This window comes from Fukomys damarensis, unplaced genomic scaffold, assembly GCF_012274545.1.
Source record: "Fukomys damarensis isolate Sample0158 unplaced genomic scaffold, DMR_v1.0_HiC HiC_scaffold_17, whole genome shotgun sequence".
In the NCBI taxonomy this organism is placed as follows: Eukaryota; Metazoa; Chordata; class Mammalia; order Rodentia; family Bathyergidae; genus Fukomys; species Fukomys damarensis.
The window spans coordinates 43362088-43388787 of NW_022900929.1; the positions used below are offsets into that span (position 1 = coordinate 43362088).

At 38.2% G+C, this 26700-nt stretch overlaps 1 protein-coding gene, 1 non-coding gene and 1 pseudogene across 6 annotated transcripts in view; 2 read left to right on the top strand and 1 right to left on the bottom strand.

The window, feature by feature from the left end:
• Positions 1 to 26316, top strand: part of Ccnb1ip1 (cyclin B1 interacting protein 1) — a 28143-nt gene extending 1827 nt beyond the window's left edge. The window contains exons 3-12 of one of the 5 annotated variants that reach the window (XM_010607395.2): positions 8695 to 8770; positions 10636 to 10737; positions 11267 to 11419; positions 14028 to 14206; positions 17198 to 17256; positions 17379 to 17444; positions 20654 to 20741; positions 21344 to 21670; positions 23211 to 23544; positions 25586 to 26316. In XM_010607395.2, coding sequence (XP_010605697.1) covers positions 21374 to 21670; positions 23211 to 23544; positions 25586 to 25788 — 834 coding nt within the window. In that variant the 5' untranslated portion in view covers positions 8695 to 8770; positions 10636 to 10737; positions 11267 to 11419; ... (3 more) ...; positions 20654 to 20741; positions 21344 to 21373 and the 3' untranslated portion in view covers positions 25789 to 26316. Of the gene's footprint in view, positions 1 to 8694; positions 8771 to 10382; positions 10738 to 11266; positions 11420 to 14027; positions 14207 to 17197; positions 17257 to 17378; positions 17445 to 19767; positions 19846 to 20653; positions 20742 to 21343; positions 21671 to 23210; positions 23545 to 25585 lie in introns of those variants that run through there. The other 4 variants (XM_010607396.2, XM_019205036.2, XM_010607400.1 and 1 more) reach the window with 4 other exon arrangements.
• On the top strand, positions 17422 to 17498 carry LOC117286647. Its single transcript, XR_004517805.1, has one exon. It is a non-coding gene; the product is annotated as a small nucleolar RNA SNORD126 (small nucleolar RNA).
• On the bottom strand, positions 21985 to 22083 carry LOC117286611 (annotated as a pseudogene).
• Positions 26317 to 26700: the final 384 nt, after the last annotated feature.

Genomic DNA, 26700 nt, shown 5'->3' on the forward strand with positions numbered 1-26700 from the left:
GGATAGGGTAGTAGACACCGTTCACTTTACAAAGCCAAATCAATTCTCCTGCGGCTGTGGGACTCCAGAATCGGAGGGCCCTAGACATCCTCACTGCCTGCTGCCCATGGAGGCGTATGCCAAATATTAGGAGAAAACTGTTGTTATTTTGTTAACCAGTCAGGCATAGTCACCTCTAAAGTTCAAGACCTCTGAGAGAGAATTAAAGGAGAAAAGAACAGTTAGAAGGCCAACAGTCATACTCCTTGTTTCAGAGTATTCTGCAATGGATCCTCCCTTTTCTTGGTCCCCTCATTTGCATCCTCATTCTGGCCATGGTAGCCCCCTGCTTACTCCGATTCCTCCAAAATCAAATCCAAACAATTTCTAATCAGATGGTCAATCAGATTATCTTACAGAAAGTGACCAGTTTGCCAGCCTGCTTTTTGGATAAAGCCCCATGATGTGGATCCAGATCTGGCTGTGGTTTCTTCACTTCATAACTCAACTACAGCAAGACCTCCATTGGTTCTGTCCTCAAGAAAGATCAGTTAGATGAGGTCTTAGATTGGTTAACAGAACATTTCTACCAGGGACAAGACTTTAGTTCAGAGGAAGTTAGTTGCCTTCTATACCCTTCTCCTTATCTGCTGGTTTACACTCCCACCCCCACTGCTACAAGTTGAGCCATCAGATTAAAATCTCCCAGTGACCCAAAAACCCTCCCAATGCCAAATGTGGAACACAATTCTTTTTATACATCTCACGACAGTACCATCGCCTACTAAAAAGGACCTAATCTGCTGCCTGACATACTCATCCAAGGGTTGCCCTTTCTGCGCTGAGTGTATGAGCTTTTTAGACTCATCATGACAGAGACAAGGCAACTTAGTTCTGCTCTAGGGATACTGCAGTTTCCACAAAAAGTTTTTGGCCCCCAATTGGCACCTGGGAAATTTAGATCATGCCTGGTTTCCACCTAACTTCTACACTAGATTTTTGGTCCATCTGTTCTGCCACCCAGTCACCTTCCCAGGTTATACCCCCTCCCCCCATTAAAAAGTTATGCATTTAACTCCTTGGCAGTACTATTTTTTTATTGCCATCAGGGAAAGCCCTTTCCACCTGTTGTGTGTAAAGCTTGCAAAACACATCTCAGTTCTTTCTTCACCATTTCAGGCCCCCCTCTCCATGGTTGTGCTGCTCCCCTGAGCTCCTGCACACACCTAGATCAGCCCCCATCACTCCATGATCTCACCATTGCCCTCCTTGAAGCTCCTAAACAACGACCTTCCAACAGCTATGTCACTTCCTCCGCAAAGGCAAAAGATGCCAGACTAGAGATCCCTCCCTCGGCCTCTCACCACCCCACACCTGCCCCGTTTCAGCAGGAAGTCACTACAGAAGAGAGATTCATCGTCCCTCTTCCCAAGGCCATAACAAACAAAAAAGGGAGGAATATAAGTGCCTTAACATGGCTACCACCATTCTGATAAGTAACTTTCTTCACCTTAAAGTTTCCGTTTCCTACCTCATGCATCACCAGTCGTAAATGAAACCGCCCTGGCAAGGCAGTCTTATCCTTACAAGGAATGGATCTCAAATAGTGACCCCTGAGGGGCTGCCCTGCAGCCCACAGATCCCTGACTCCCCTCCACCAGTCACCCACTATATAACCAAGCCCTTTCCACCCAGCTCCTGTCTCCTTTTCTTCCTCTGCTGAGCAGGCCACTGTGCCGCAGTGGCTCTACAATAAATTTCTCTTAGGAGCTCTGTCGGTTTGCAGAGTGATCTTTGGCAGGCGCTGGCTTTCAAGAATGCTAGTAGATCTTTTGCACATAGAAAGGGGAGCAAGAGGTGAAGGAGGGGATATGGATGGGAAGGGAAGGGAAGTAAAGAGAATTTTTAAGATGTGTTATATGCTGTTACCAACTCCACGGTTGGTAATGGTTACATACTGCACACAGGTGCTACTGAAACTTTAAAATGCAACAGTGCTAACAGACTGGGGAACACCTCATTGAGGTCACATGGTGCTTAGTTCCCAAATGTTTGGCTTGGTAGGAATCAGGATTCCCTAGCCCAGGCTTTGTGAATAGGAAACTGAGTGTGGGGAAAAAGGAGTGTTTTTTAAAACAAAAAAAAAAAAAAAAAAAAAAAAAAAAAAAAAAAACTACTAACTTATTTTGACACCAGTATCATTTAAAATAACTTGTTAGGCTAACAGTCTCTTGTAAGAGAGCATCACATTGTATCTGCAAACAGAAACAAATACATACAAAGAAAAATTTTAGATAAAATGTTAGTAAATCAAATCCAATGGTGTATTGAAATAATGCAACACAAGTAGATTTTTTTCGATTCAAAAACTAGGCAAGACATTATTTCAACTAATATTTATGGGACATCTGGCTGGGTTCTTTGGGCACAAGAAGTAGACATAGTTTCTGTCTACACTTTTCAGGGAGAGATACTTATTAGATCATTGCACAAGCAAATGTGAAAGGATAAGGCCAAGGAGCAGCACAGTATTAAAGGACCTTCTGGTGGGTGCCTATGATGGAGTTGTTCACACAGTGAGTTCTAGATCTGCTTTGTAGGAGAACTGATAAGTGAGGAAGGGACATCGGGTGACAGAAGTGTGGGGAATGGAATGGGAGGAAGCTGGGCCAACAAGAAGCCAGGCTCCAACAGAAGCTGTGGCTGGGCCTAGTCTGAGTGTATATGTCTGTGTATGAACTATTAGGGGGATTACAGACCAACATTCAAAAATGAAACTTGAAAACTTTTTTTAAACTTGAAAATGCTTTAAGTATTGGGCCCTGGCCTGCGAGCTGGCAGGAATGCTGCCATGCTAAGCTAAGTGGAACCATTTTAGAGTTAAGTTTCTGTTTTAGTGACTATGTTTCTGTTTCCTAAGACCGTAGTTCCTTATCTTTGTTACCCAGCCATTGTAATTGCCAAGGTTACTATTACCATGATAGTTTATGTTTATGCCTATTTCTTCTTATCTGGCTAAGACATTTTGTGCTGCTCTGAAGTTTCTCAGACTTAACCTTCGAGTTTTTTGAGTCATCTGGTGTTTTATGACGTCCTGACTCTGTAGAAGTTTCCTAATGCTTGTTTTAGGTCAGATAAGATTGTTATGGTATTATCATGTCCCCTCCTCTTAGGTTTGTGGTTTTTTGCTTTAAAAGTCTGATGCTTGCCTGCAATAAACGTCGCCTTGATCAGACTCTTGTCTTGGCGTCCTTCCTTTCTCTCTGCCCCATCTCCATCCCGCTGCTCTTTCAGGTTTGAGGCACTGCTGGACAGTGCTCGCGATATTTAAGAAGAAAATTACATAAACATTTTAGATTTTGAAGTAGGAAAGTTTTTTTTGTTTTTTTTTTTTAAAGGACTATACTGTTAAAATTTTGTTCAAAAGATATAAAGTTTAGGAAGAAAAGGTCTCAGTATTTGTATGGGATCTTATGAATATTTTTAAAGTCAAGAAAAACTAAATTCTTTTGTGTGTGTGTGTGCAGTACCAGGGATCCAACTCAGGACTTCGCACTTGTGAGACAGGCAGGCCACCATTGAGCTAAATCCTAGCCTCCCTGCACATTTTAGCTTAGTGTGAAAACTTAGCAAGACTGACATAAAAATAAATTGTGTATTTTATAACTTCAAGCACATAGAAATACAATTTTTAGAAAAGGCACCATTCATTATAACCTCAAGACATATCAAGAACTTGAAAAATAAATTGACAAAATGTAGATGCTCAGGAAATATTGGGTTGTATTGGTTAACTTATTTCAATGGCAACTCAAAGGCATCTGACTTAGGCATGGCACAAGTAAAGTAGACTATATCTATGAGACAACAAGTTAAAGATGTAATCAAAAGTCAGAAATTTATCAAAAATAGCTGATACTAATCCTAGCACTCCAGAGTCTGAGGCAGGAGGACTGATGCAAGTTCAAGGCCAGCCTGAAATACTGTATGCCTGTCAAAAAAAAAAAAAAAAAGCACTAATACCTACTAGAGTTTTCTTTATCTAAACCACATTTAATTTTATCTCTCAATAATAATAGAATTTATGATTTATGTAGAGCTTCTTATGCTATGAGCTTTACATATTTAATTCTCACAACAGTTGTGTGGAGCAGCAAGCCATTAAGTAATTTGAAGGGAAGCAAATTTCCAGGCATGGTGGTGCATGCCTGTGATACCAGCACTCTGGAGTCTGAGGCAGGAGGATCAACAAGAGTTTAAGGCTGTTTTAGGGTACAAAGTGAGAACATGTCTCAAAAACAAACAAGGACTGGGGATTTAGCTCAGTGGTGCTGCTGCCTGCTTCGCAAATGCAAGGTCCTGAGTTTGATCCCCTGAACCAAAATATTAAAAAAAATTAAAAAGAAAAAGGTTATATAGTATATTTCTAGGATTGCCATAACTATTGATCGCAGTTTCCATGACAAATTTATTTTCTCGTATTCTGAAGGCCAGAAGTCTAAGATAAAGGTGTTAACAGGCTTGATATCTTCTAAGGCAGTGATGGTGAAGCAGGCCAGCATTATGAAGTGAGCTGTCTCAAGAAATGAAAAAATATAAAAATCCCCAAACAAACCTGAAAAACACAAACCCAAAACAAAACAAAGAAACCCAGACAGCCTGCTGTGTCATATGTGCTTTAGGTTTGACACCATGGTTCTAAGGCCTCTCTCTCTTTGGCTTATTGATGTCCATCTTCCTCCTGTATTTTCACATGATCTTTCTTCTCTCTGCAGGTGTTTGTGTCCTGATTTCCTTCTTCCACAAACCACCCATTTTTCTGGATTACAGTGCAAACATATGGCCTTAACTTACCTTGGTTACCTCTTTAAATGCCTATTTCCAACTACAATCGAATAATAAGGATCTGAGGAGTTAGGACTCTCATCATATACATGTGGGGAAGGACACAGTTCAGCCATATTTTGTCATCTTTAGAAGCAGGGTTAGATCTAGGTGACTCCAAATTTATTCTTATCAATGTATTCTTAAATTACATGACAATAATTTGAAGGAAGTTGAGACAATATAAGAAACCAAAGTCCAGCTGTCAGTTTACACTATCTCATGAGATAAGGTTCTGTAAACAGAACAGTCCTTGGGAATGTGGTGAACTCTGTGCCTGCAAACAAGACAGAGTGCTCTTCTGAGCAAATAGGAAGGGCTGAAGTCCAGTTGCATGCTCTGGGGTTCTTGAGCATGAGTCATCAATCTTGTGAGACAGTTGAAATGTTCTGTCAAACAGATAAAGTAGGAGAATTGTATTGTCAGGAGATGAGGGGGCTACCGGAAAAGACTATAAGAATAGCCAGGCATGGTGGTGCACGCCTGTAATCCCAGCACTCGGGAGGCTGAGGCAGGAGGATCGCTGTGAGTTCAAGACCAGCCTGAGCTACATAGTGAGTTCCAGGTCAGTCTCCACTACATAGTGAGACCCTGTCTCAAAAAAATGAAAACAAAAACAAATAAAATAAATAAACGTGACTGGGTCCTCAGGGCTGCAGTCTTGTCCTGTCTTTGTGTGTCTTGTTTCTGTCATTTCTTCCTCGCAGATCTAGAAGGTCCGCAACAATAATTACTATTCCATACACATTTAAAAGATAATGTGACCATGGTATGGACTTTAGATCTCCCCTCAGAACGACTCCTAAAAATCAGCATTCAGAGTGGTTGCACTGCAGGCTGGGGATTCAGCTCAGTGGTTCTACTGCCTGCCTCACAAGTGCAAGGTCCTGTGTTCGATCCCATGTACCAAAAAAAAAAAAAAAAAATTGTACCAAAGATGTTTTAAAGTGTGATTACCACTTGTGAGACTGAGGCAGGAGAATGGCAAGTTTAAGGTGAGACTAGGAATTTACTAAGACCCTGTCACAAAATCTAAATAATTAAAGGAATTAAGGATTTGTTCCATGCTAGAGGACTTGTCTAGTATGCACAAGGCCCTGGGTTCACTTCCCAGTATGGTAAATAGAATTAAAGATAGGATTAAGTATGTAGAATATATGATTATTATTGTTGCTAAATGGTGAGGCCCACGGTTCCTCTATTGCTTCTTGACAAAGTTCCAGCAATGACGGGCCTCAGGTTGAAAGCATCACTCTGGCTTTTATTTTTGCTTGCACTTTTGATTGGCTTAATTGTAATTATGGGAAATTTGGCTTTAATGAAAAAACCTGTACAAGCTACTTCTGAGAAATATGTGTCAGTTGTGTCAGTTGTTGAGCCCCTAAGCATGACCCCTGACCCAGGAACTTTCTTTAAAGGGGTTTCCAATTTGTCAATAATTGAGGATTCATTCCAACAAGAGCCCCCCAGCTTTCTTCCAAGTGTCCAATTACTTATAAAAATCCCAGAGAGGTGCTCAAAAATTTGTGGTAGAGTGATCGTATGGCCACTAGGTACCCCCCCACACCGTTTCCTACACTAGGGCTTACATCGATGAAGTTAGAATGGTGTGGAAAGATAAAAAATGAGTAAGATATCAAGTTTGCCCTTTGCAGAAAGAATGAAATGTTCAGGAACACAGTGAGTAAATACTATTGCCAGGCAGCTGAATAGTTATAATAGAAAGGCTTAGTAAGTGCAAAATACTTGCTTTCTGCCTATATAAAATAAAAGTTTACCAAGAAGTTGAATAACCACAGTAGTCCTTTATTAAAACCTAGTGACCTGCTAAGAGTTGGCCAAGGTCTTTCCATTGTAGCCGAAATAGACATATGAACTTTGAAAAATGGTGGCAAGCTTGGATTGTTCTTTCGATTTTGCTTTCATTTATGCTTTTACTAGGAAATTGTTTGATTAGTAATAGCTGAGACAATACATAAAATGTTCCAAGAAATAATAATAAAATAGGTATGTGCTGTAGTTTAGTGGAAAAATGATCTTAAAAGTTTTTATCTAGAAATTGTAAACATATGCCAGTTTCCGTATGTAACCTTTACTATATGACATAAATGAAGAAGTCCTCCACTGTTCGGAAAGCACACCACTTCATCCCTACAGAGTGTGTCTCATTCCTTCACAAGCGCCGACTCCAACCCTCCTCAGGACCTGAACTCTCACCGAGGCTGGACCCCGGCAGCTAAAGATTCCTTTAAATTAGGGGTCAGCACCTTGACTAGTGTGGGAAAACAATTAAATGTATTTTATTTTCATGATTGGCCTCTCAAGTGAAATAAAGTCACCTCAAAAAGGGCGTTCAAGACTTTAGTGGGAGCATTTTGTTCTCTTTCATTTATTCACTGGTGGAGATTGAATTCAGGGCCTGTGCACATTAGGCAAGCTGTCTCCCAGGGCTACACCCTGGAGCCTCCCCTCTTTTTTGTTTTCATGAGACAGGGTCTCACTGTGCAGTTTAGGCTGGCCTTCAACTCACTATATACCCCAGCCTGGCCTCAAACTCATAACAGTCCTCCTGCCTCAGCCTCCTGAGTGCTGGGATTACAGGTGTGTTCCATATCCAGCCCCTCGTTTCTTTTTGAAAGAACATTAAAATATTTGTTGAACCTCAGAGTTTGGAGCTATTTCTCAAATGTTGCTTGTCTGTTTCCTTCTTTTGAGACAGGGTCTCCCTATCTAGTCCAGAGTGACTTTGAACTCAGTAGCCCAGCCTGGCCTCAAACTCACAGCAGTTGTCCTGCCTCTGTGTCCCAAGTGCTGTGATTACAGATGCATGCCACCGAGAACAGCTTTAAATGTTGATTTTTGAGGGACATTTATAGATTATGAAAAATACGAGATTATTTCTGTCTCTTGCATCTACGTCTAAATGGAGGTAACATCAGTAGGCTTCAGAAATATCTCAACTACCAATAGAGTTTCCAAAATACTTTCACATACTCTCAGCAAAGTAAATTTAAGGTATGAATTGAGTGCTTCATGTTTCCAGGGGTAGAATGCTATTGCTCTTACCCTTTTGCATGTATGTGTACCGAAAATGTCATGTTAAGCCAGGCATACTGATGCATGCTTGTAATCCTATAATTTGGGTGTCTGAGGCAAGATCGTGAATTCTAGGCCAGACTGGACTACACAGTGAGACCCTGTCTAAAAAAAAAAAAAAAAAAAAAAAAAAAAAAAAAAAAAAAAAAAATTTAAAAAAAAAAAAAAAAAAAAAAAAGGAACCAAAAAGAAAAACAAAGGTCATGTGGCTAGAGGACACATATAACTCCTGACCTGTTAGATGTCAGATGTGTCGAGTTTATGGTCCCACAATATTAAGGAATGAAGTCACAAACCAAAGGAAGAAGTTAGGAGACTTTTATTAGAAATAAGGAGAGAATAATAGCTCCTGGATCTCCAGGAGGGGTTCCAAATACAGCAAAGCCCCTGTGTGGGTACAATGTGGATCAAACTACAATCAACCTATCGGATTACAAATACAGCTTCTTAGCTAATATTGATCCAATGGGAAAAAGTCACACTGTGTTATGGCTTGTGTTTAGATGTCCCTCCAAAGGCCTCATGCAGATGAGGTGGGGCTTTCTCTTCCAGAGGTGGCTCAATCTGGAATGTGTGACTCTGGGATTAAGGGCTGTGATACTAAACCACTGTGCATTAGTGATTGTTTTGACAACACTCTAATCCCAGTAGTCTGGGTGGGATAAAAGGGGTCAGAAAGACACTGTTAAGGTCTCTTGTTGCTCTTACCTTCTGGCCACTGTGAATTGTTTCTAGTCTGGAAGGCCTCTGTGCCACACACCTTGCCTTAGGAGCCAGCTGATTATGGACTGAAACCTCTATGAACTATAAGGTAAGGAAGACTTTCGCTCTCTAACTTTGGGGGTTGGGTATTTTGTCCAGATGCTCTGGTCACCTACTTATCTGAACTTATTGGACCAGGTGGTGCTAATCACAATATAAACTCAAGTTATTGTTTATCCTTTAGGGAGGCATGTAGGCCTGGCCATTGCATCTTTACCTTGAGCCCAGGCCCCCCGCCATAGTTCTGATGTCTTTATCTTTTGTACTGACTTCTTTGAGAGTCCAGTCCCTCTCTGATTAGATATTTATTTCTAACTTAGCTGCCTATAATAATGTTAACACTGTGGCCTTGCCTTGAAAGGGGGGTCTTTCATTGGTCTCTCCTGGAAAAGAGAAGACAAATCCCTCTAATTGTCGGACATGAAAGGAAAAATCATTTTGGTTTTTCAAGGGGAAAAGACACAGCAGGAGGAAAACTGCATTTTCCATGGTAGATATCATCAATAAGAGGAAATGTCTCCCCAAAGGTCTATTCCTCTGTGGATATAGGGGGGAAAGATATCTTTCCTCATTCATCATTAGGATCATGGCTGAGATCCCTACAGCAAAAGAGAGAGTAACAGGAGGAAAGTATACACATTTATTCAATATCAGTTTACATGACGCTGGAGCTTTCAGAAACAAAACTCAGCCTAACAGGGAGATATATTTGTTTTTAAGGGCAGTTGTGCAGAAATGTAATTGAAAGACAAAAGAGTATGCTCTGATGTTAATAAACAGGGTGGGAAGAGGAGGATTTAGCAGGCCTGTGTACTCAGTTTCTCTTCTGCATTTGTGCATGACATTTCTTCCCTGGGGCTTCCAGACACCCGTCACCTGACAGGGAAGAAGAGAATGTCGGGGAGTGATATTTTTAGGTTTTGTGATCTGTTTCAGAAAAGAAAGAGCCAAGAGAATTCTAATTACTGGTTTTTTTTTGTTTGTTTTGAGACAGGGTCTCACTGTGTAGTTGAGACTGATCTGGAACTCACTATGTAGCCCAGGCTGGTCTTGAGCTCACAGAGATCCTCCTGCCTCAGCCTCCCGAGTGCTGGGATTACAGGTGTGCACTGCCACCCTGGTTTATCTAGCTTTTAGTGATGTTGGTGATGAGGTAGCACATAAGACCTAAGTCAAGGAGCAAGGGAGGAGTGTGCCATGTACACCTACTTTTGTTCCCTTACAATAGTAGTATTTCATGAAACAATTCTAGCATGGTTTAATGCTTCTCCTTTGAACAGACATGACTGTTTCTAATTGTTTTGCTTTTACAATCAATACTAAAGTGAATGTCTTTTTGTTTTTCAGAGGCAGGATCTCAGTATTTAGGCCCGACTAGCCTCAGACTTACTGCAAACCTCCTGCCTGAGCCTCCTAGTGCTAACATTACAGTCATGTGCCACCACACCTGGCTTGAACATCCTTTCTTGTACATGCCTCTTTGAACATAATATTTTTCTATAGTCAACAGCCAGATGTGGACTTGCAAAAGGCATACTTAACTTTTTAATTACCTATAAATGACTATTCTGAGATGCTTCATTCTAAATAAATTATACAGAAAATTTAAGAAGCTACCTTTTCTCAGAGTTTATTCCTTTTAGCAGTAATAACAACAGTAATTAAGTCAGTGTTCTTTCCTTGGAGTTTCTTCAAGTCTCATCTAAATTCCTCAGTGGAATTGAGGGCACTTGAGGGTGCTTAGTAAAATGCAGGATTCTGGGTCCCACCCTTAAATGAGAATCTCTGAAGGTGGATCCCAGGAACCTGCCTTTAAACAATTTTAATATTACTTTACTGAGCATGAACTTTTGACATTACCAGCTGGGGAGAATCTCACAGTGGTATTTTTTCCCCTTGGTTTTTTTGAGACAGGGTCTCAGCTCAGGCTGCCATTGAACTCACCGCGATTCTCCTGGCTCAGCCTCTGGAGTACTGGGACTATATGCATGGGCCACCATGCCTGCCTTCATAATGGTACATTAATGAGTTGTTTGCTTTTTGTTTTTGAGACAGGGTCTTGCCATGTAGTCTATGCTGGGCTCAAACTCATTATGTAGCCCAGGCTGGCCTTGAACTTTAGGAGATCCTCCTGTCTCAGCCTCCTGAGTGCTGGGAGACTGGCATGCATCACCACACCTGGCCTGTTAATGACTTTTAAAACTGGGAATACAGAATACCAGAAGTGAATGTTAGTCATTTGATGGAATGTAAAATAAAGAATATCATATTTTCCAGGCTGTTGTGAAATTATACAATAGGAGGTACAATGTGGGGGTTGAGTTTTGGCTCTCAAGTGAATTACTGTGATCTGAATCCTGTTTTTGCCACTTGCTAAACAGACAAATTCCTTAATCTCTAGAACTGTTTCTTTGCCTATGAATAGTTATGAAAATACTTATATTTTTGGATTACTGTGGAGATTAAAGCAACAAATGGGAAGTGTTACCATTGTTCCTGATTTTTAGCAAACATTCAATAAACGAAATAATTTCTATTCTAAAAGTTACAGGTAAATGGATCAATTGTGAAACAGCAAGCTAGCATTTGGTGCTGAATATTGGGAAATTTTGAGACATTCAACTTCTGAAGTAGATTGGAATAGATAGGAATTTTTACTAAGTCGGAAGCAAAGTATTCAGGATTACATTATGCAAAGGTGAGAATTACTATGAGACCTTCATCTCCTTCTCCCCTCTTCCTTTTCCCTCTCTCTCCCCCTCCTCTCCATGGTGCTGGGGATCCAGCACCTTGAGTATCTTTTCTTTTTATATTGCAGTAAAGTGTCATGTTTTTAATGTGTACATTACACGTATATTTGTTTATATTCTGTATGTTATATTTTAACAGTATTTATTGAGAATTCTGATGCCTATTGTGCCAGTGAGCCCTCTACTTATGGCTTAAGATACAATCTTAGCAGATTGAGACCACAAGGTCAAAATAACCAACTAATGAATAATGTCCTCAGAGAGGTATAAAACTCACACTTTGCACTCCAGTTGTTTATATCTGCCTGGGGAGTTAAATGTAACAAGAAATTATGTAATAATGATAATAGCTAACACATTTTTGAGTACCTTGCAGTCGGCATGGTACTGGGTATGTTATTCTAATGATTTTACTTAATCCTCAGAGCAAGGAAGGATTCTTCCTTACTCCTCATAGAAGGAAGATGTCATCATGTTTTTCCTCTTTTTATACTTCATGTATAAACTGAGACTTACATGTGTACAAGTAAATGGTAAGATAAATGGTCGGATTCAAAATTAGTTCAATTTTATTTTAGAAGTTAAATTGTTAATTACCATCTTTTACTCACTGAGACTTTCAGTTGGAAGATTATCCTGAAAGTAAGCTCTAAGTGATGGATCTTGACTGTGTATAGTGGGACCTGTAGTGCACAAGTTCTCCATGTTGAGGTCACAAAGGAGAGGTGTTATTTAGTATACTTGAAAACTGCTAGATCTTAAGTGTTCTTACCCAACACACGTAGGAAGTGGGGTGATGGATATGTTATTTATAATATCTATAACATTATATACCATAAGTGTACATGATATAACATGACATTATATACTGTAAGTACAGACATTTTGTCATTTTATAGCTTAATAAATGTGAGGGAGAAATAAAAAATTTTATATCTTTTTACATTTTTTCTTTTATTGAGTTTATTGGTACATTTTAGATATACAGTACAGTTACATTCATTGGGATCTTGTACCTTTACATGACAGGTGGTCTTGGTTCTCATTTTTTCCCCTTGTCCCTGGCCTCCCTTCACCCCTCCTCCCCTTCCCATTTACAAACACTTTATTTCCATTTTTTCATTTTCTCATATTTTTCCTTTTCCCTTATTACCTTTCCCCTACCCTTCCCACTTTCCCTACACCTTTAGCCATTTTCTTCCCATTTCACAATGTCAATTATCTCATTAGGATCTTATGTACTATTACAGTTATTCACACTAGAGAAACTATTCAGTATTTACACATGTGTGACTTATTTATTTCATTTAGGAGTATATCCTCAATATGTGTCCATTTTCCTATGAATGAATCTAATTTCTCATTCTTTATGTCTGAGTAGTATTCCACATTATAGAAAACCACCTCTTTATCCAATGTCCAACTGATAGGCAAATGGGCTGTTTCCAAGTTTTAGCTATTACAGACTGTGCCACTATAAACATAGATGTGCATATATCACTGTGATATGATTCTTTTAATTCTTTTGGAAAGATACCCAGCAGAGGGATGGCTGGGTCAAATGGAACCTGTAGTCCCAGCTCTTTGAGGTATCTCCATATTGATTTCCATAGTGGTTGCTCCAGTCTGCACTCCCACCAACCATGGAGAAGGGTTCCTTTCTCCCCACAACTCTGTCAACATTTGTTTTTGGTTGATTTTCCTGATAGCAGCCATTCTTTGTGGGGTGAGGTTCTGCACTGCAAAAGAAACCATCAATAGAACTAAGAGACAACCTACAATGTAGGAAAAAATTTTTACCAGCTGCTCCTAAGACAAAGAACTATTATCTAGAATATATAAAGAATTCAAATAATCAGCCCCCCAAATATAAAGACCCGATTCAAAAATGGGCATCTGAAATGAACAGACATTTCTCCAAGAAGTAAAAGCAGCAAGTAAATATATGAAAAAAATGTTCCACATCACTGATCATTCGAGAGATGCAGATGAAAAATTTGGTATCTTAACCATTAAGCTAAACTGCCTGCCATTCAGTCTAAACCTTACTCGCATACTTACAAATTGGAAGTGACAGTAGTACTTTGCAAAATGAGGTAAATTGTGGAAAGTACTCTATAAATTCTAAGTAGGTGAAGTATTATGATGTAGATAAAATAACAAGTTAACAGAGTAAGGACGATTTTGCTCCTCTTGCATCCTGGGTTTATATTATTCCTTTCTATTGCCTTGTCCCAAAGCCTTGAAGTATTAATGCTTTCATTTGTTTCACCAGCCATGGGACTGCAGCCAGGTGAAACAGCAGAATGAGCTTGGGATGAGCTGCAGAGTTAGTCCTAGTTTTGACCTTACCTCTTTTGTTTCATATATTCTGCATGTGGATTCCTCTATACTTGGAGGTTAAAAGAAATAAGTATTCTTAGCCAAAACAGCTGACAGTAGGTGGGAAATAAAAGTTGGAGTTTGCTCTGATTATCAGTGCCTTATGGAACTATCTCTGAAAACAGTGCCAAATGATCATTTTACCTTTTACTTTCTGTTTTCTCTTTATTTCAGGCTGAAGATGAAACCCACTGAGGATATAAAACCTGGGTCTTTAGCACCTTGTATGCCAGCCTGGAAGTGTCCCTGGGAAAGCCCCTGTATCTCTGTGGACCCCTTAAAAGCTACACGTGGGGTTTGATTTGGAGATTCCCGATAAGAAAGGTTAAAGGCTGATGGGAATATAAAGGCAGGTACTTAAATTTTGATCAAGATATCCTTAAAACCTTTGCATTACACATATGTGTGCCTGTCCAAAACAGATTGGAGGTTTACTGTTGTATTCTATAATGCTAGGCTCACAGTAGGCACTGAGTAAACTGGAATGGAAATGAAACTGGGTGGTAAAACAATCTTAAAATTGCAGATATGCGGAGTTAGTTATTATAAATTTAGCATTACGAAGTTAGTATTAGTCATTCATGAAGTACCGGTTTGACGTGAACAGCAACTGGTCATGTACAGCAGTATTTTCAAAGGGCAGTTACTGCCCACAATCAATAAACGGGCCATTGTGTGGAGTACTTATAGAACAGTTAATAAAAATAAAGTGGCCTATGTGTGGTAAAATTACACTTGCAGAAACATAATTAGAATGCTACAGGGAGCATCACAGATGGGAAAAGCAGCACACAGATTTATGTTTGGGCTTTGTGCTATATGTCAAGGGCACAACAGACAGACCTCTTGCAGTCTAGAGAGGTTGTCTCTTTCGAATTTTAATTATTCTGTAAGAAGTTCTCGGATCATGGAGCTTTGAGGAAGATGTTAAAACTGTAGAAACCCCTGACACTGTCTTGCTTTTCTTTGTGTGTTCCCCTAGTTAATCTTGCATGTTTTTTTTTTTTTTTTTTTTTTTTTTTTTTTTTTTTTTTTTTTTTTTTTTGTGGTGGTTTTGGGGATTGAACCTAGGGCATTGTGCATGCTAGGCAAGCTGTCTACCCCTGAAAACATTTTATATAGTTAAAGTCTTACTTAAGTGCAGGATAAAGAAGAAGTAAAAGTTGGATGTGGTGGCTTGTGCCTATAATCCCAAAACTTGGGAGGCTAAGGGGAAAGACTGCCACGAGTTAGAGGCCAGCTTGAGCTACACAGTGAATTCAAGGTAAGGCTGAACAACCAAAAAAAAAAAAAAAAGCCTTTTGATTATATCTCTCTGAGGTGCTTGAAACTACCTCAGTTTCCTTCTGCTTTGAGCCATTATATCATTCTCATTCCATGCTAAAGCAAACCATCTTCTGTAGCTCTGGTTTTTATTTCACATAGGAAGTGCTTGGTGAAATTGAGTATGGAGTTGCAACAAAATTAGATTTAAATCACATTAGTTGACCTGAGGAAATTGATGTAGCTTCTCCGAGGATCAGTTTTCTCCTTAAATATGGGGTTGTGAAACTTGAATGAAACAATTTCTGTGCTCAACAGAGAGTGGGAAATTAAAAAGTGATAGCCACTGCTTCCTGTTGCCTTATTTTAGTCATACCAGTTGTTTTTTTTTTTTTAAGTCATACTAATCTTTTACGGCACTGACATCCAGTAGCACTGTTTGTGATGATGGAAATGGTCTGTATTTGTACCAGTATGGCCATGTATGGCTACTGAGCAATTAAAATGTGACTATCGTGACGGAGAAACTTAATTTTAGTTAAGTGGACTATCGTGACTGAGAAACAATTTAAGTGACTAGAAGTAGTAAGCAAGTACATATTAGATGTGGATTTTTAAGGTCCACTTGAATGCATTTTTTTTATTCATGCAGCTTTCCTTCACCAGAGTATTTTTTTAACTTTAGCTATTCTCTAACAACTATTTGGTGTTTACCACTAATTGACCATTTATTTGGTGGTAGGATAATTTGTATGAGTCTTGTCTTTCTGGCTAGATTGTATCTGAGGTTATAAATTTTTAATGCTCCACATAGCTTCATGAAAAGGAATATAATAAAAATATAAATGTGATTAAAAAAGGGCTAATGAGTTTTTTTTATTTTCCAGTGCTGGGGATTGAATCCAGGGCTTCACACATTAGGCAAGTGTGAAGCTCTATCCCCTACCCTTAGCTAATAGGGACTAGTCTGAAGGTTGCCTGCAACAATCAACTGAATGCCCAGCCTGTATTTCACTTCAAAGTTCGGATTACACTCAAGCTCTGTGGAAGAAGAAATTAAAGCCTCTTTCTTGTATTGCCATCTTGTGGCAGACTGGGTTCCAACTGATGCTAGTTATATTTTCCTGTGTCAAAGGAATTTTTTTTTTTTTTTGGGTGATGGAATTACCAACAGTAAAGGTTAAATACTTTCAGTGTTGGCTCAAATGAATTTAAAATATTCTTTTAAAAAACTTTTTTTTTGCTTTTGTTTTTTGAGATAGGATCTCGCTATGTAATTTAGACTGACCTTGAACTCACTGTGCAGCCCAGGCTGGCCCCACTGCCACGCTCCTGCCTCAGTATCATGAGTGCTGGGATTATAAGAAGTGAGCTTCTTTTTTTTTGGTTTTTTGAGATAGGGTCTCACCTATGTAGCCCAGGCTGGTCTCGAACTCACAGCGATTCTCCTGCCTTAGCCTCCCGAGTGCTGGGATTACAGATGTGTGCCACCATGCCCAGATAGTGAGCTTCTTATTTGTCTGAATTTTATGACTTCTTGTCTCCTTCCTTTTGCATACTTTCTCTTTTATTGTGAGGCTTATTATCTCTTATTGTGTTGACTTTTTATAGCCTTTCAGAAGCTGGCTAGATTTACTGTATAGTTAAATCCAAGCTTTTAATAAAATGCTGCAAATCCTGAATGTAGAATGGGTGATGACTATATTGAGTTTGATAAACTGACCTAATTTGTTGTTGTTGTTGTTGTTATTTTGAGACAGGGTCTCACTATGTAGTTGAGGCTGACCTAGAACTCACTATGTAGCCCAGCCTGGCCTCGAACTCACAACTCACAGTGATCCTCCTGCAGTGTTGGGATTACAGGCGTGCATCACCACACACGGCAATCCTGACCTAATCTGATGTTGAATTTGGGCATTTGATGACATTCACCAAATATCAATAATTTATATTACCAAATGAACATTCAAATAAACAATGAACAGTTAGTCTAATTTTCCTCAAGACTTGGTTTGAAGCATACTGGTATGAGTTGCCATGTGATTATAACCTTTCTGTATTTACTATTTTTTATTTTCCAGAGATGATGCTAGGTAGCTGATAGATGCTATAGTTCAATTTGATTCATCTGATACTGGAGGTAAGTATAAAAGAAAAATCTTCATTTTTATAGAAAGATTTGGGATTCAGTGTTATTAGTGGCTGAAAATTGGTAGTTGACAAAGCCCTAGTTCCAACCTTAAGAAGTTTTTCCTGGTTTAGGGACAAGAAGCCAGTCGTGCTATGTACTTCACCAGTTATTTACAGTTTGCCATGATGAAATGCATGGTAAGTCTGTGTTTCCGCTGATTATCCCGATTAAACATATACTCTGAGAAGACAGGCTAGGGGTAGACACCTGGAACTGAATTTTCCTTGCTGGAATTCCTATTGGAACTTAGCTCATGATCTCAGGTAATTCTTAAATCTTTGAATTATGATTGGATACTGTGACCAGTATTTTGTTGTGCTTTGATCTTCTGTGACACTACCTTTGAGATGAAACTAGGATCAGGAATCCTTAACCTAAAAATTCAAACAATAAAGAAAAACCACTGGTACAATCTTATCAACTTCTTAGCTTGGCAATTTTAAACAAATCACTAATATGTCAGTCTGTATAAGGGAGTCCTGCAGTTGGTTAAATCAGTTATATGAACCATAAAATGTAATTCTCTATGGCCACTTAAAAGTTATGGTATAGGTTTACGTTTATTAAAATAGAGTTTTCATGAAATTAAAAACAGGTTATAAAGCAGTATGTTTTTGCTTAAACATTTTAAAATGCATGTTTGCTTGAGAAATCATCTGAAAACTAGATATATGTATGAAAATACTAGCGGTAATTGTCTCTAATATTGGGTTCTATGGGTGATCTTATTTTCGGAAACTTGTGTTTTTTAACTTTATTATGTTTATGTATTGTATAAGGTTATTTTAAGCAAATTAGACAGTCTTTTTTACCTGTGCCTGTATTTTTAAGAATGAGGGGCCCGGGGATTTAGCTCAGTGGTTCAGTGGCCTGCCTTGAAATTAAAAAAAAAAAAAAAAAAAAAAAAAAAAAGAATGAGGTAGATGTTAGAACAAAATACAGAAAGTATAAGTAATTCAATCTAACATCAGTAGTTGGAATAATTTTTTAGCTTTTGGTTATCTTTTGCAGAAGAGACCAGAACCAGATCTGAGTTTCATGTTTCCACTCTGGACTTATTCATGTTGCAAATCCAGGATAAACAACAGATTATGACTGCATTTTTCTTTTATGGTAAAGCTTATGTTGAGATTGAGAAGCTTTGACATACACAGGAATTTGTGAAGTTTCCTTGTAACTCCGTGGCTAGTTGCTACGGTACTATAAATTTCGTTTCTTTTTAAAAATCAACTAAATTTTACTTTTTTAAAAATTGAAGATTTTAGCAGAGTATAGTTAGAATGAGTTACAGACAGACAGAGTTTAAACCTATGTTGTATCATTTACATCTTCACATAGATTTTCAGAGATTCTTTGTTTTTATTGCTTCTGTGTCTTTTTGACAGCTGGCTTACCCTTCATTACTTCCAGCACTAACAATCAAGGCCTAATATAGTTCTAAAATTAGGCATTGCATGGTAATGGGACTATGTACAATTGTTCCAATTTTCTTTAGTCAATTTACCTTGGTTTTGACATTAATTTCTCATCATTTTGCCTAGCTAAATTAGTTAATCCTTAATGACCTTTTCTGGTTCTTATTTAGATGTAACGATTCCTATCATAGGAGGTATGATTGAAGTATACGGTGAATATTTAAATTTAAAAAATTAATAGCATATAGAACTTTTTTTTTTGGTATTAGGGATTGAACTGAGGACCCGGTGCTTGTGAGGCAGGCAGTAGTACCACTGAGCTAAATCCCCCCGCCAAGACATATCTTCATTAGTTCCCCTCAAAATAATCCCCCTTGCTTCCAAAAATTTTATCTAATTATTCTTACTACTTTCTGAAGCAGTTCTGCAAGTCCTTTTTAGTGAGTGTCTTAGTTGTGTCGTCATGGCTGCTCGTGCGCTCTAGCTCTCTCCATTTCTCGCTGTTTTTTTTTCCTCTACCGGGATTCAAACTCAGGGCCTCGCGCTTGAGCTACATCCCGGGCTCACATCAGTGTCTGTAAAGCCGGCTCAAGGAAAAGTTACACGTTCTTTAAATGTATTTAGAGGATGTGTAAAAACCGAAAAAATGCTTTTTCCAAGGATAAAAGTAAAATAGCATAATCTACTTCAGCATAGAGGTGATCAGCCAATCAAATACAGGCAGGATCCATCTGCAGGGAATTCTTTCTGAAATTTAAAAAGCCTGTGCTGGCTGCGTGTGATTCCCAGCATTTTCCTTGAACACATACCTGAATGTAGGAGGGGCTGGGGCTCAAGTCAGCTACTCACCCTGCTCTATGAGACTTTCCCCTCAATAGGAAGATGTTACACTTGTGCCACTCCAGGGCAGGTCTTTATAACCTCTCATCGGCAGGGTCAGTAGGGCTGGAACTGGAAGTGGGACACCTCTCGCGTCTGCGCCTAGGCAGAGCCCAGAGCACTTGAAGTTATCCATTGCGCCTGCGCCTTCCAGGCCCTTTCCCAGCAGGCTCCGGGCGGCTCTGCCCATGCGCTCTCTGACATGGTGTCCGAGTCGCTGTTGACGCGCACGGAGTCCTTGTAGGTAGTGGACTTTTAGTGGCAGCTGAGAATTCCTATGCTTTTTATTTACTTATTTCTTTGCCCCCCGCAGGCCCAATATTTTGTTTGGATTGTGTTATTATTTTGTTGGGGTCAGAAAGCAGGCCGAAAATTTCAGGGTTTTCAGATGTTCTAGTTTTCTGTCGTTCTAATTCTTAAAATAGGGCCTTGACTTACAGCCCACTAAACTGACGCTTTCCTCTACCTTGTGGAAAATTTGGAATTAGGTGCACCTTTTTTACTCCTGGGAAGGTTTTCAACTTTGAAATCTTTCCTGACTCCTCTGCTTTCCCTTATGCCCATTACCCTGCTGGAGATAAAGTAGACCTCATTAACTTTGGTGGTCTGATGACATTTATTGTGGAAACTGATTCAGTGAGAAGATTTGGGTGTCAGAGTCTCCGTTCCTATTACTAAGGCAACGTTCTTTGATTGATAAATGTGTACAGTTTTGCTTTCTATATGACTGATGTGGTAGTATTATTTTATGAGATATATTACTTGTTTTGGTATGATCAGAATATTAGTGCCCATTTTTGGATTAAACTCCAGTGAGAGTGGATGGACACTATTGAAAGTGACAACCTAGAAAATTTACTTTTACAACTTTTAAATCAAAGCATGGCACCGAGTCGTATTTACATTAATAAGTGAATTGTTTAATTGATGATAAAAGAGTTTACACAAAAGCAGCTTTTATGCTGATTATCAGATGTCATAATTGTCAGTTACTGGGATAAATTGTTCCTGTGTAATGTTAAAAGGCAGCTGGTGTATTTATTTTGTACCAGGGATCAAACTCGGGACCTTACCTTGAGAGGAAGGCGGCAGAACCACTGAACTAAATCCCCAGCCCACGTGTTTTTAAATCAAGGCAAGGTAGGTAAAGAATCTGAGAAATCAGCTTTGGAAAACTCAAAAATGTAGTTTACATTGAAAAATGGCAGAAATCATTCTTAGATTATTATGTTCTCCAAGTGTGAGATGTGGTACTAAAATATTCTAGCAAAGTATGAATGGATGATACATTTAGGCTTTTACTTATATATTAAAATTGTAGAAGTTACTGATTTAATGTTTACTTGTTTATACTTTGTAAATATTCCTAAACTTTTTCCCAAATGCATATTGTTTTTTACTGTATCAAGATTTAGAACCACCTGTGCATTTAACTTTTCCTTAAAATAATTTTTATGGCCATCGTACAAAGGTAGTGCAGTTTCTGCAGCAGCTGCACATTCCTGTGTGCCCCCACAAATATTTTATTTGAATTATTGTGTTATTATTTTGTTGAGCTCAGGAAGCAGGCCAAAGCACAATATTGTTGAGAGAGTGAAATCAGTGTAATGATAGTGATTATAATAAATACTGAAAACATAACAAAATATATTGTTTTATCAAAATAAAATAAAGCATACTTTTTGTTTGTCTACTTGTCATTACAGTTTGATTTATTTCCCTTTTCATTTACCTTTTATTAGGTCTCATAAACACCTGGAGAACTCATTATCATGTCTTTGTGTGAAGACATGCTGCTTTGTAATTATCGAAAGTGTCGGGTCAAACTCTCTGGTTATGCATGGGTCACTGCCTGCTCTCACATCTTCTGTGATCAGCATGGCAGTGGTGAGTTTAGTCGTTCACCTGCTGTCTGCCCTGCTTGCAACAGCACCCTTTCTGGTAAACTAGATATTGTCCGCACAGAACTCAGTCCATCAGAGGAATATAAAGCTATGGTATTGGCAGGGCTTCGGCCAGAGATTGTGTTGGACATTAGCTCCCGAGCTTTGGCCTTCTGGACCTACCAGGTTAGTGCTTAGAGTGGTTTCTCACTGAGGGTATAAGCCCATGTGGGAGTTCCTGCTGTTTTTCTTTCGCTATTTTATATTTCTTTGTTTTTTTGTTTTGTTTTTCGTACCGGGGATTGAACTTGGATCCTTGTGCTTACAAGGCAGGCCACTGAACCACTGAGCTAAATCCCCAGCCCACTATTTTATATTTCTTTTTATGACCATATGTAAAACTTTCTTTTTAATAAATGGTTTTCATTTTTTGAAAGAGGTGCTGTTGAAAATCAAAAAGGAGAGAAATTTTTTAAAACCTCTGTTGATGCATATTTTTTATAACTATGAAGCATTTCATGAATCGCATGTTGTCCTTGTTCAGGGGCCATGTTAATCTCTGTACTGTTCCAGTTTTAGTATATGTGCTGCCCCAGCAAGCAGCCCATTGTTGATATTTTTGTTTGTGCATGTAGGATAATACTACATATAGATTTTATGACCAGTTAAAATTGACAAATGCTGGGCAGGTTACCGGGAATTGAACCTAGAGCCTTGTACCTGCTAAGCAACTGCTTTACCACTGGGCAACATCCTCAGCCTTTTAAAAATTTTAAATTTTGAGACAGGATCTCATCACATTGTCCCAGGCGACCTCAAACCTGCTGTCTTCCTACTTCAACCTTCTGGATACCTAGAATTAAAGGGGTGCCAAGTGCATTTTTTTTCTCTGGTACAGGGGATCAAATTCAGGACTTTGTGTTTGGCCCTAATGTCTAGTGCATTTTGAACACTCAATTGTGATATTTGAAAATTGTTCTCCAGTAAGGCATATCCATTTGTTTGTTCTCGAGAAATGTATAGGGTGCTTAGTTCTCTACATTTTAAATGAGTTAGATTTGAAGGTAAAATAGACTCTCATTCTTTATGCATTTATTTGATGATTTATTTTATATATATATTTAGGATTTTTGAGACAAGGTCTTGCTATATAGGTCAGGTTGGTCTTGAACTGGCCTCAAACTTGCAGCAGTGCTCCTCCCTCAGCCTTCCAAATGCTAGTATTACAGGAATGTACAACCATGTGCAGCTTATTTGATGACTTTTAGATAAATATATTTTCTTGCATATTTTCATGTATTTCTTTTATGGATTTCCTCTTTCAGTTAGTGTATTTCAATTGCTGTCATCCTCTCCCCAATTTGTAACAATTCTCTACATGTACCTTACTCAAACACTAGGCAAGTTGGTGCATGCCTGTAATTTCAGCACTCTGGAAGCTGAGGCAGGAAGATTGCAAGTTTGAGCTCAGCCTGGGCAGTTTAGAGACTTTGCATGACCTTGTTTCCAAATGAAAAAATAAAAAGAAGCTGAGAATATAGCTCAGTGTGAAAGTCCTGGCTTTCATTTGTAGTACTGCAAAAAAGGAGAAAATAAAAAGAAAGAAAAAGAATAACCATAAAATAGACACTGTGTAAACATCTTTTCCTTTTGTGTTTGTATGAACTTCTGTAACATGTAACTTTTAATCTTTGTCCTAAAAGTCGTTCTGTTCTAATTGGGACAGGTACATCAGGAACGTCTCTATCAAGAATACAATTTCAGCAAGGCCGAGGGCCATCTGAAACAGATGGAGAAAATATATACTCAGCAAATACAGAGCAAGGATGTGGAATTGACCTCTATGAAGGGTGAGGTCACTTCCATGAAAAAGGTGCTAGAAGAATACAAGAAAAAGTTCAGTGATATATCTGAGAAACTTATGGAACGCAATCGCCAGTATCAAAAGCTCCAAGGCCTTTATGATAGTCTTAGGCTGAGAAATATCACCATTGCTAACCAAGAAAGCAAGCTTGAACCGTCTGTGATTACACAGGCTGGTGTTTTTGGTTTCACGTTAGGTAAGAAAGGACATGTGATATCCGATATCTGTTCTTCAAATCAATGATTTCTCCCACTGTGCTCTGCATAGGTCCATGCAGTTAATGGAGACTCCAAAGGTGGAGTCATGGTAAGCTCTGGATTAGCATGTCTCAACCTATATGTCACTGCTTTTATCTATTGTATTTGCTTACATTTAAATTACAGTTTTAATTTGAGCAAAGTTCATCTCCGAAAATTAAAGTTTGAGAAAGCCATTTTGTTGCATTAAGAAATATGATATTGGCTGTTTATTGGTTCCTTACTAATTAGTAAGCACTCTTATTCATGTAATTTGCAAAACTCTGAGAGATGGGCACAATTATTTTCACTAATAACTTGGTTCTGATCACGGAGCCTATATTCTTAACTATTTGCCATCCTCCAGGAAGGCTGTGTTTCATTTTTTTTTCCCCATAAACCAATACTGGTCATTTTTGTATTGGGAATCAAACTCAGGACCTTGCATTTGCCAGGCAGCAGCAGTTCCACTGAGCTACAACCCTGCACCAATACCAACTCCACAGTTCTTAAATTATTGTTTGATAAATTGTTTGGTTGGCTTGTACTTTCATTTATACTTTTGTCCATTCGTCAAATTCTTACCAAATATGTTTCTGTGCCAGGCTTTTAGTCATGATTCTGAGCAATGAGGATAAAAAGATTATCCAGATAGGATTATTGTCCTTTGAAAGTTCACAATCTAGGTGCCTTGAAGATCAAATGTATCTTTCTCTTCCTGAGTTTTCTCCTCTATACTACTCCTGATGCAACAGAATCCAATGTATTTTTCTTATGCTGTTAGTGTAAATTGCTTTTGGTATTAAAAAAGTGAAACTTTTTATAATAGATTTACCTAAGTTCTCATTTAAAAAATATTTATTATAGGCTAAGAAAAAGATACAGTGGGAAAGGAGATAATGTTCTAGAAAAGGTATGAGGTGATAAGATGAGGGATATCTGTTACAAGAATTGAAAACAAGTTTCTACCTTTCAGTTACTCATATTGTAATTTAGTTGTTACTGTAAAAAGACATTGTGTTTTTTTTTCGCTGTCCACATTTATTTTGACATCTTTTATATTCACCAGTTCTTGCTGTTCCTCTTTTTTTTCTTTTGTATGATCTTACCTTTTGCTTTTTGCTGCCACTATTAGCCAGAAGCAGATATTGTTGGTATTTCTCTTTCTTACCTACCAGTTCTCTTTAAATCCTGTAAAAGCCAATAAAGGTTCAGTGAAGGTAATTAAGTGTTCATTTAATCAGATCTGTTGTCTGGTTGATTTTCTTAAGCCTTTTCTAATGATATTGGGTCATGAATGTATGCCAGTATTTCATAGTTGTCATATATGTATATGTGTGTGTGTGTATTTTTTTTTGTTTTTTTTTTGTTACAGGAATTGAACTCATGGTTGCCAGGCAGGCACTGTGGCACAGAGCTACATTCCTGGCCCATTGTCATATATTTTTGGCAGTGTGTATTATAATATTTTAAAGAATTATAGGTTCTTGAAGAATTTAAGACAAAAGATTGTGTGTGTGTGTGTGTGTGTGTGTGTGTATTTTTTTTTCTGATGGTTTCTCTGAAGTGGTAGACAAGAATATAATATTTTAAAGAATTATAGGTTCTTGAAGAATTTAAGACAAAAGATTGTGTGTGTGTGTGTGTGTGTGTGTGTGTATTTTTTTTTCTGATGGTTTCTCTGAAGTGGGTTAGACAAGAAATGCATAAAATTGTGATATTATAAATCCTTGCTCTACCAAAAATATTTTATTGTGTCAAGTTAGTTTTGGTGATGAGATAATGGAAACTGCATTACAAAACATGCAGAGTATATATGGTAGTGTGGTCATGAAGAGGGTGGAAGACATTGTAGTTCTCTTTGTCTAGTATTTGGACTGTATTTTATCCATCTCATATGAGTTGAGTTGTGTTAATATTTTTTGAATGGCTTTTGTCTTTTCATTCATAAAAATCTATAAGGAAATAATGTTTATGTTCTTCCTTAATTTTTTTCCCTAGGGAACAATTCCAAGTTTCCTTTGGACAGTACACCAGTTGGAAATCGGGGTGGTGGAGATGAAGATTTTCAGTTCAGACCACTTTTTGTGGGTTCTCCCACAGCACCTGAGCCCAGCAACAGCTTTTTTAGTTTTGCCTCTCAAAGTCATGAATTAGAGCAGCAGCAAGTATCTAGCAGAGCCTTCAAAGTAAAAAGAATTTAACACTTTAGAGAATGTGTTTGCCTTTAGCTGTTTCAGTTATATAATCTTTATGCTCCATAGAAGTCATCATTGTCTCTGAGGTATTAAGTCTTTGAATTTATCTTCATATCTTCAAGTTACAAGAAATTCAGTGGCAGTTGGGGGTGGGGGTTCCCTTAGTGGCTAAGTTCTTTGTTTGTATTATTTAAAGCATGAACATTTTATTAATTTCAATTTTTATGTGTGCTGTTGAATTCTCACCACTGATGAAAAGGTCCCAACATTATTTCATAGATCACTGTTTCTGCCTGGCACCTTCTGATTGAGCTTAGCATCCATGCATCTGTCTGTAACCACCTGTTATATGGGCACATGTCACTTTGGGTTCTGGTATTTATGCATATATATGTATGGAAGTGTGTTCATTGGTATTTTGCTGTATTTGTCCATGTATTTGTGTGAAAATTTTAGTCTTAGACAATGGTGAATGATCTGCCTTGTTATTTGTGTGTATTTATTTGTATTTGCATTTATATTAAAATAATTTGAAGGACTAATTCCTGTTTCCCTTTAGTAAATAGTGAGCATTTCTGACTATTGTTACAGACATTAAATTATGTGTAATTGCTATACTTAATTATTTCATAGAGACAAGAAAGAAATTTGAAGGGCAGTCTCAGTAACTATATTTATATGTCTTAGTGGCAAGACTTGAAAGCATTCAGATTAGGGAAGCAGAACGTATAGGCTGTAAATGTGGTTTATTTCTATATATTGGTTATGAGACATTGAGTTTACCTTTTTAGACTTTACATTCTATATCTGTGAAATGAGGATGGAATTAAGTTATTCATACAGCTTTTTCTAATTCTTAAATTTTATGAATAAGTCTTATTGGTTTGGGAAGCATTGTAATGGAATTAACCTAAGTGC